Here is a 10,750-nt window from a genome sequence, read left to right on the forward strand (position 1 = left end):
GGATTGCTTTTTCGCGAATCCAGCGTTGAACTGAGGTTTGTTCAGGAAACTGCTCACCATGAAACGCAGAGAGCACGCAAGCAGTGGAAGAGTTACTTGCTCCCCCGAGAACAAAAAAATCTTCCCATTGCTGTCTTAATTCATCTTCTTTGGGAAGTCCGAGCAAAGATAAGAAGTGTTTGCACTCTAAAAAAACACTTTCTGTCAGCCATTTTGACGACAACGCTGTAGCTCTGTAGGACGTGACATGCCATCAGAGAATATGCTGATGCAGCCTGGCAGGGGGGCGTGGCCCTGTGTCCAGGATCGACTTTCAACAATCTGTGCTGCATGCACAAGCCAAGAGGAAGAAGACACAATCTGTTCGTTCATTTCCAGCTTCAGACTTAAACTTATGTTTCGAATGTTGCTCAGCCAACATTCGAAACATAAGTTTAAGTCTGAAAAGCTGGAAATGAAAGAACAGATTGTGTCTTCTTCCTCTTGGCTTGTGCATGCAGCACAGATAGTTGAAGTGATGGACACAAGAGGCCACGCCCCCCTGCCAGGTTGCATCAGCATATTTTGATGGCATGTCTCTCATTCAGCGTGTCCCCCAAACGTTTGGTTGCCTGTTGTGATGTAGAGATGTAACGTTAAATGCGAATACGACGTCTCAGTCGCAGCCGCACGAAACGTAGCCTAAGAACCGAGACAATGTTGTGAGGAGGCCTGCGCAGCAACATGGCGGATACCAGCTGGAGAACAATTAGAACTTCTCGCTCTGCTCTCTCCCGCTGATGGACGGCTCTTCTTCTTCTAGTCTAACATTGTCGGTACGTCAGCCGCGGGCTCTCAGGGAGCCCCTGAAGGAAACACCTATGTTTGAATTTGTATCTAAATCCCCTTTGTTATATAAGATTGTTGCCGGTGAGTCAGACTCATTCAGTTGTCGCGTTCTACTTTACTAACGAGAGAAACCTGTCCAGGTGATTGGAGGAGGCTCTCAGGTGAGTGCTGCTCACTTCGTTTCACATTCACTCTCACAAATTTCCCACTAATCATCTCCATCCACCAACTGGTGTCCCTCCTCCTTCTTCTTCTCTGGTGTGCATTTTTTTCCTCTCTGCTGGTTGAGCCCATGTTGTTGTTGGGGGGGAGGTAAGGAGAGAGTGGGAGAGGAAAAAGAGAAGGGGGAGGATCTGTTGATTTACTAAAGACTCAAACACGACCAGTCTCCCCTCCCACACACACCCCTCTCCCTCACCCCCACCCCCTCCTGGTGTGATGGTACAGCTCCAGAAACAGGAAGGAGCCACAGCTCTATAAATAGAGAAGAGCTGCTCAGCCAGGAACCACACACACACACACACACACACACACACACACACAAAACACTGTTTCCCCTCTCATGTCCCCTCCTTCTCCCTCTCTCTCTGCTGCACTGTCGGCTTACCCTCTTTCTTACTAACACTTCATCTTAAAAATGTAAACACACACACACACACACACTCTCTCTCTCACGCACACACACTCTCTCTCACGCACACACACACACACACACAGTCGTGGATTCAGCTGATAATCACTTGTGTGTTTAAAATATTTTGGTGTGCGAGTGTGTTTGTGAACACTGCTCTTTCAATCATTCTTTTTTCTTTCTCTTTCTCGATGTTAAACACACACACACACAAAAATAAAATGTCTGTGTTATAGAGTTGTGTGTGTGTGTGGGGGGGGGGGGTCTTGCTGTCAGGTCAGCAGGTTTAAAGTGCCGATGACACACTTGGGCTCTTTATTTCTGATGCACACAAGTCATGTAAAACAATGCCGCAGGTGTTTGGTCACATCCCCAAATCTGTGTGTGCGTGTGTCCTGTACCTGCCACTTCGTACACACAGGTGTGTGCCGGACGGCCTGTGGCGTGCGTGGAGCTGTAGTCTGCTACCATCCTCCGTGTGTGCAGCTGCTCCTCAACACTCCGACCCAGAAACGTCTCGCTTCATTCACAGGAAATGGTCAAATAGAAGGCATTATTGTTTCGAAGATTAGATGTGTCTGTATTCTAATCAGGGGTGTGTACAGGAGGCAGACTCGCAGGCGCTTTCACTGGCTGACACACACACACACACACACACACACACACACACACACACACACACACCTTCTCTGGGATCGCAGCCAAATGGTTCTTTTGTTTGTACCTTCCTCTTGTCACTTGGGGTTTTCTGCCCTCCACTCCTGCACGCTCTTTAGTTTTCCCGACCAGTGGATGGACAGAACGCACAAACAAAGAGTTTGTGTGTTTGAGGAGAAATCATCACAACGGTCGGCTGGCGGTGTCAGAGGAGCCGCAAACGTTGGTCCCCGTCAACGTTGCTTTGCCTCTGTGCTCCGATGACGGCCACGGTCCCTGGAGCTGATAGACCCTGAGCCCAACAATCCAACCTTTACTGGTCACCTGTTGGTTGGCTTCCCCCCTGCTGTGTGTGTGTGTGTGTGTGTGTGTGTGTGTGTGTGTGTGTGTGTGTGTGTGTGTGTGTGTGTGTGTGTGTGTGTGTGTGTGTAAAACATAGTTCTCTTACATTCTATTTCTTTTTGAAAACCTGATGAAAGCCTTCAGTGTCCTCAGTCCTTCTAAATCATATTACCAACTAGTCTTTTGGTTGGACTCTGGCCAAGGTGCAGACCCTTATTGTCAGGGTCGCTCTGTGACTTGCTCAAGGACACTCAAGCAGGATGGATGCCTGCTGACGTGCACTCGAGCAGCCGTCCTTGAATTCAAGGACCGACTGTCTGAGACCCGCCAGTCTCCCTCCTTGATTTACCCACATGTCTTCTCACTGTCATAGTCCTCAAATCAGTGCTGTAACTCTGGTCACCAGCAACACCAATTACAAGAGAAGTACTGGAAATCTAAAATAAGGTATTAATATTCAGTTATTACACACTAATATTCATTCTTCAGAAAAGAATCCCTCCAAAAATATCCTGGAAAGTTTTTTCGATAAGATCTCAAATATTTTCTTGTGGCGTTTGAGATACAGTTCAAAACCTGCAGGAGTAAAGAACTGACACACACTCACGCACACACACACACACACACACACTCACGCACACACACACACACACACACTCTCACTGGGACAGTAAAGGCTTGTAGGTGTTGATGCTCTCTGATCGCCCTCACCTGGGCTGCTCCTTTGTGTGTTTCTACCTCACCAGGTCTGGCAGCCATGTTTATTCTGCCATTTTGTCTTTTTTCCATTAATTTTGCAGCTCCACCTGGGTGGCAGGTTGTCGGACGAGACTCTGGTGTATTGTGCATTGGTAACATACAATGTTGTGTTTTTTCCATCATGTTGCTGTTCTTAACTTTGACAGGCAATATCTTTGTAAAATTTGTTACTGGTATTTTCAGTCTTCTTGTTGCAAGACCAAGTTCATAAAAACACACCTCGTCGAGGCGCTGCGATCACCTTGTAACTTTGTGCCTCTGTTGTGTAGCATGTAGCTGAGGAATCAGGGTGAATGCGCCTTATTTGTGTTACTGTAAAACCATCCACTGCTGATGGGCTGCCTCTGTGTCAGTTTACCTCGACTCCGTTAACTAGTTTCTCCCGTGCGCGAGTCGTCTCCCTCGAGCTGCGCGCTGTGTTTCTCCGTGCCACATTCTGCCTTTATCAGCCAGCCTGTCACCTGCAGTCCGAACAAAGGAAAGATGGAGGGGATGATGCACAGGTGAGGAATGCCAGCATGAAGGAAAACTGATGAAGAGGTGAAACAGAGTAGCAGAGAAGGGCGAGAGGAATGGCTGCACGGTCTCCGTGAAATATGTTGCAATTATTCTCACGGAAGATGTAATTACTCGGTGGCAAGGAGGCGAGGCAAAGGAGGAGAGATAGAGAGGTAGATGGGGGGGGGCAGGGTGAGTAAGTGAGCAAGAGGAGGTGGAGGAAGAAGGAGGATGTGGTGCACAAAGCACCAGAGCAGCAGGTTGCTATAACAACAGCACCTTAGTGCTTCCATCTCTCTCTCTCTCTCTCCCGCGCGCTCTCTGATCACCCTCTCATCGTTTGCTCCCTGCTGTCATCTGGGGCACTATTTCTCTCCATCACCCCCCCCCCCATGCACACACACGCACACGCACACACACACCATCAAGACTATAACCCCCCGCCTCTCCTTCACCCTCTCTCCTCCCTCGTCTTCATGTTCTAGCTCGTCCACTCAAAGGCCATCTGCCTGACAAATAAATCCCTCCTTACTGTGTGTGTGTGTGTCTGTGTCTGTGTGTGTCTGTGTCTGTGTGGGTGTGTGTATGTTGGAGCTGTCAGCAGGTGATTATGTCAAAGAATACACAGAGATGCGTGCAGGAGGGGAAACAAGCGGTGCTCTCTACCTTTGCTCTTTTACATCCTCTGGTCCTCCGGCTGCTGCTCTCTCCCTTCCAGCCTGATTACTCAACTGATTCTGAATCTGTCTCTCTGACTGTTAGCCTCCCTGCTTGATTTTGATTGTTCTTGTGCACACATGCAAATGCTTATTTCCCTCCTCTCGGCTTGGTGTTTTATTGCATTGATTGTCAAATGATTAAAAATATTATCGACTCCATTTGTGGTTCCTGACAGGTGTATTACTGTAATTCTTGGATGTAATTAGCTTGTTAATTGTGCTAAAACAGGGAAGTGTTTAATTAACAGCAGCCAATCTGAGTTATTTTGTAGCAGTTCACAGTTTCTTTCGTTCTAGCTGTCATGTTCCCTCAGGTGATGGTGTTGCTACACATGACGGCGCTGACACGAGCGCCATCCACCTTCCTGCCTCTCTTTAGTTCTCTGTTTGTTTGTGCTCGGGATTTCATCCAGAAGGTTAAACTGGTAATGATTTGTATAGATGGGTACGTATGCAAAACTCTGTGTGTGTGTGTGTGTGTGTGTGTGTGTGTGTGTGTGTCAGCATGGGTGGGTGCAATAGCTCAAACCACCTGGATAATTACGGGAGTTTTTATAGGTGGGCTTTGAAAGGCAAGTCTGTTATTATCAACATGACTCACTGGCATTTAGGGAAAGCCTGTAACACACACGCGTGCACACACGCAAACACACAAACACAAAATCCAACCCGCATACCGGAGACGTGAATTATTTAAACCCATTGATTGCAGGACTACACATGTACACACACACACACACACACACACACTGAGTTGATGAAGCTGTGTCGTGACAGTGGAGGTGTGTGTGTGTTTGTTTGTGTGTTTTCCTGTGCTTTTCTCAGTTGTTTCTCGAATGGTTACACCAGCTGAAGAGTTCAAGCCATGCAGACTGTAGTTTTGGCTGTCAATACCAGTAGCGTTTATCAGGCCGTGGAGATAATTAGGAGGACAGACGCACGCACACACACACACACACACACACACACACACACACACACACACACACACACACACACACCTGTGCTGGTCTGCCGGCTTGAGGGGGTCCACCTCAGGATCAGAATACAATCTGAATATATTTTGTCAGTCGTTCCATCTGAATAACAAAGACCTATCATACATGATGTATAAGTGTCACTTCATACGTGACAAGCCTCCTCTTAGTGTGTGTGTTTGTGTGTGTGAGAAAGAGAGAGAGAGAGAGAGCGGTCTGCTCAAAAACACGTTATCAAATAAATAAGACTGAATTAATAATGAAATGCTGTGTGTCAGAAAATGACATGTGTTGATAAAACTATCATTGATGAAATGCTGAATGTGACTCTTTCCAAGAAGAGCCTGCGCTGATGTCAGCAGCGGCGATGGTTGTGCTTGTGACCACGGGACACATTGTTAACACAAAGGGTGGCAACAAGTGTTGGTTTCAGGGTGATGTAGGTTTCAGTCTCGTTGTGTTGCTCCGTTTTCCTCCCGTCACGCCATTGTGATGTCAGATTTAGAGCTTTGGACCAGGACAGGATGGGATCAAGTTGAATCGTTGTGTCCTGTTGTCCTCTGGTTCTTGCTGTGTCCATGTTGTCTCCCTCCATACCTCCTGTGCTCTCCAGAGCTGTGATCCTGATTATCTCAACTACCAGCCAGCGGCTGTTGGCGCCCTGTTGTTATTTCATCCGCACCACAACAGTGGGTTCTCCTTAGTTTGGCGAAGGCTGCTGGTCCTCTCATTGCTCCGCCCCATTTGTTACCTTGTTTTAAGGGACTGTGTGTTGAGTGGACACAATATACTCCATCTAGGAATTCTGTTTCCTCAGCCACGATGTGTCAGCATCATAAGTCATTTGGCTCAGTGATTTTAAGATGTTTCTCTTGATTTGAGCAGACACCAGACTGTTGGACTCGGTACCTCGTGTTCTTTCCTTGTTCGGAACCCTGCAGGCTACAGAAAAGTTGTCATGATGAGCACGTTTCCGATCTCCCATGCTAACACGTTTTCTGCTTCTTCTTGGTTTCAGCTTCAGGAGACTGTAAAGAGGAAACTGGACAGCGCGCGGTCCCCCCTCAATGGAGACCAGAACGGCATCTGTGATGGCGGCAGCTATTCGCCGACCACCAAACGGGTACGGAAGGAGGGCTCCGGTGGATTGGACTCTCTAACAGGTCTCCCTAACAACAACAATAACAACAATGTTCCACCCATCTCTCCACTGCATCACCAAATGGACATTAAGCCCTTACTGGGTGGGCCCAACACTTCCAGTGGAAACAACACTACAAATGGTAACGTTAACCACGTAGGCCGAGCATCCGATGAGCTGGGGAAGAACGGTGGCAGCCATCTTCCTGACATGAAGCTGAACGGCTCGCTGGACTTGGAGGATAGCTTTGGCCTCCTCAAAGACCTGAAACAAGAGCCGCTTGATGACGGAGCGGGGATGGAGTCCTCCGATCCCCAGTCTCTGTCCAATCAGAACAAGCTGTTCTCTGACATCAACCTCAATGACCAAGAGTGGCAGGAGCTGATCGATGAGCTGGCCAACACAGTGCCAGAGGACGATATGCACGACCTCTTCAATGAGGACTTTGAGGACAAGAAGGAAGTAGACTTTGGCAGACCAGCAAACAATCAGACTCCAGGTCCACAGGAAGCAGCTGGAAATACGCCGGCACCTGGAGGGGGGGCGGTGCCTGCAGCAGCCCTTCCTCCTCCTCCTCCTCAGCCTCCACAGGGGGGCCCACAGGTTCCTATGGGCTCACCACAGGTCAGTTCCAAGGAGGCCAATCCTTTCACAGCAATGTCGATATTTCTGGAACCCGTCTGTATGCTACCCCCACAGGTTTACGTAGAATACTTTGAAGAGTTACCGTTCTTTTTCTAAAACTGACAGAGAGCATGAAAACATCTAAATCTATCATTTAAATAAAAAGTCCATCAGTCCAACCCTGATCAGTCTGATAATCCCAGAATGTGAGTTGAGATGGACATGGAATACATTCCAGTGCTTCAGCTTTCTTACCAACCCTGTATGGAGTCCTGATTCCGTGAGTGGTGATACATTTGTACAGTGTGTCCGCATTGTGATGGAAGTAGGCATAGTGAGCAAATGTCTTTTTTCCAGTTGGTTCTGAATTCATTCTGGAATGGTTTCGCTTATGACAAATCAACTTGAATGTGTTGCTGCTCGTGAGGTACGGGTTTGGGAAGGGCCGAGCGGTTCCGCTCCTTGGGGTCTCTATGTTCTCCTACTAACCTCACCTTCATCATACACAGGCATGTTAGCGGTATGTGAAGAAGTTCATTCCCCAAAGTGCTGAACCATGTTTGACTCTCCCCCTCAGGTCCGACCCTCGTCATCAGGCCCTCAGTTCGCCACCACTGCCAACGGAACGCCACCTCAGCAACCTCTGCAGCAGTCTCCAGCTGTTGCTATGGCATCAGGTTCCCCATTACACAACTGCGTGGCGCGCTCTCCTCAGACGCCGACCCAGGCTCAGACGCAAGCAGTTTCAAGGCCTGGGAATGGGTACATGATGAATCCAGGCCCAGGTGTTAGTCAGGCGGGCACGGGAACAGCAGCAGCTGGGGTTGCCCCGGGTCAGCCGGTAGGACCTGTTACACCCGAACTTTCTCCTGCAGAGCAGCTAAAAGCAATGGCTGCCCAGCAACGTGCTAAACTGTTGCAGCAGAAGCAACAGCAACAACAAGCAGCAAACTGGTCCCCAGCAGGCCCCCCAACCAGTCCCTATAACGCTGGTCCCTTTAACCAGGACAAACCCAACAGCCCAATGATGTACCCACCACAAGCCTTTAACACACCACAGGGCCCTCTAGTGGCTGGGATGGCCCCTAACAATGGGCCCAAAGCTCCCATGAACAACTACCTCCCTCACAATCACATGGGCATGATGGGCCAGCAGCAGCCTGGCAGCATCAGCCAGAACGCCCTGTCCAAACAGCAGCAGCAGCAGCAGCAGCAGCAGCAAACGGCAGCCATGTTGTCCTACAACAACACCAAACCTCTGAGTCACTTCAGCGGCAGCGGGGTGGATCACATAGGCCAGAGGATGACCCCACCAATGGGAGGGAACAGTCAGGTCAAGAACCCCATGATGCCTCCATACATGGGTGGTGGAGGAGGTGGAGGCCAGGGGGCGGGGCCAGGGCAAACGCAGGGGCCAATCCCAGGGCAGACGGCCCACTTGAGTGAGGAGCAGAAGCGAATGTTGCTGATGAAGCAGAAGGTGTTGAACCAGAGCATGCCCTACAGCGCCATGCAGCCTCACGGACAGGTAAGAGTGCCGTTCCTTTCTCTCCATCACGAGACGGCACCGAGCCGTCCAGGGGGGACGTTCCTCCCTCGTAGTTAGTCCTGGAGTTCCTCTTCCAGGGTCTTTCCTACATGAATTCATACAGCCATCTTTATGGCCCTAGATTTTCCTGTCACCTTGTGAGGAGTTTTACCTCCAACACTTGTTGTTTTCATTCCTGGAGGATCTACATTGAGGTGTTGTAGGTTTTCATTACCACTTCACCGATGAATACGGAGTAGAGGGCTCCAAAATGCAACGAGTAGCTGAGATTGTTTAAGCAGTCAGTTCCCTGAACATGGATCCCTGGTTCATGAAATCTTCCAGAGGTGCAGCAAGGGAAGGTAAAATGGCGGTAGTTGCCCCAGCAACAAGCCAGGGCTGGGAATAGGCATAGGAAAATGGCCTGTCGAGAGTGTATTGATGCCTCTGCAACACTAGCAGCACTGATAGCCCTCTCCCCTCCTCTCGCACACACACACACACACACACACACACCACGCCAAACACCAAAGCTAAACGGCTCCTTAGCTCATATCCCCAATCTGTCACAGCTGACTGATGGCTAAGATTGGACCACTAAGCCAAGCTAGCTGCTGTCATTACCGCGAGCCCACCTCAGGCAGTTTGTTTCCCGAGCCCAGCGACCAACACAGCCACACCGGCAATGCTTCAGTGGTTCAGCTGCATGTCAGGTGTCCTCAGTAATCCACCGGATGGAGGGCATGAAGCACGTGTGGGTGGACTGCACCCTGCTAACAAACATCTGTGTGGTTTTCAGCGTGGTGTTATTCATAGCCATGATCTTTGTGTTCTCATCACCGTGTGCTTGTTTATGATGCCGCTCTCTTTACGTCTCTCTGGCTAGTGTTGATGATGTGGCTTTAGTCAGCCACCTCCTCCCCTCTGGTGAGCTCTGCGTCTCCGGTACCCCCCTCCCTGCCAGAGACACTCAGCACCAATAAAGGAGCAGATTTATTAATATTGGGCCTTTGTGGCTGCTGCCTGGAGGGTTGTGTGTTTGTGTGCGCCAGTTTGTGCACATGTATGTTTGTGTGTTTTGTAGATTTTGAAGGGGTGGGGGTGGGGGGGTGGGGAGATTTATTTGAGGGAGGAGAGGAGAAATGGAGACTGCGAAAGAGAGAGGAGAGCGATGTGCCGAGAACAGGGAAAAAAAAGCCTTGAAGGAGAAAGGCAAATGCAGAAAGTGAGAGATTTATTGTGGAGTGAAGATGGAGCATATTAAAAAGAAAGTCAAGAGCCTGGAAAGAGAGAACGTTGTTAGAAGAGTGGAGTGTCTGAAATGCAAAGTACTCACTCATACTTTCATCTTGCACATTAATAATGACTCTGGAAATAATACCTAATAAGTAGGTTTATGTGAACAGTTGCATATGTCATAGATAAGAGTAGCAGGAAAACGTGAGATATACAACAACACTGAGGATTTATTACTTCACCACGACTGGCTTCGCTTGCGTAGGGATCACGCGTGCGAGGTGAAGCAGCTTCACGTGGACAGCTGTCACGTGGCCAGCATCCGTCACACTATGTGTGATTCTATATCACAGTATATATCAGGATAAACTGGTCCTTTGGTAAATTCAGTAAAGAAAGCACTGCAGTGTACCCGTCTTCACCATTTTGCTCGCTCCTCAGCCCGTACGAGGTAGGAAGGTCTCAAAGTACGCACAGGATAACGTTAGGAAGTTACTGCTGTTCTGCCAGAAGTCGTTTCTACCATCTTAAATATGTTGGAGGTGAATCCCCCGGCTGCTTTGCAGTAAAATTTAAGTATTTCTCAGTTCCAGTTGATGTGGAAGTGACCCAACTTAGAACCAGGAGTGAGCATATCAGACAACACCCAGCTAGCAAGCGATAGCGTGTTCAGAGGCGTGCGCCAATCTGACAACGTCGATTAATGCCGCTAGCGCGATTGTACGTGAACATTCGGTCGTTTTGTCTCTTCATGGAGAAGTGTACAGTCAGCAGGATCAGAAGTGTGTGATCAGTTCCTGGTTGGAACCA

At 49.0% G+C, this 10,750-nt stretch overlaps 1 protein-coding gene across 1 annotated transcript in view; it reads left to right on the plus strand.

Annotated features, from left to right (window-relative positions):
* Positions 1 to 10,750, plus strand: part of maml3 (mastermind-like transcriptional coactivator 3) — a 97,641-nt gene that overhangs the window by 31,570 nt on the left and 55,321 nt on the right. The window contains exons 2-3 of the mRNA XM_086210412.1: positions 6,430 to 7,176; positions 7,754 to 8,704. Coding sequence (XP_086066538.1) covers positions 6,430 to 7,176; positions 7,754 to 8,704 — 1,698 coding nt within the window. The remainder of the gene's footprint in view (positions 1 to 6,429; positions 7,177 to 7,753; positions 8,705 to 10,750) is intronic.

The sequence above is a fragment of the Aulostomus chinensis genome, chromosome 8, assembly GCF_037954235.1.
Source record: "Aulostomus chinensis isolate RoL2024-O1b breed Wild chromosome 8, RoL_Achi_v1.0, whole genome shotgun sequence".
NCBI classification, from domain to species: domain Eukaryota; kingdom Metazoa; phylum Chordata; class Actinopteri; order Syngnathiformes; family Aulostomidae; genus Aulostomus; species Aulostomus chinensis.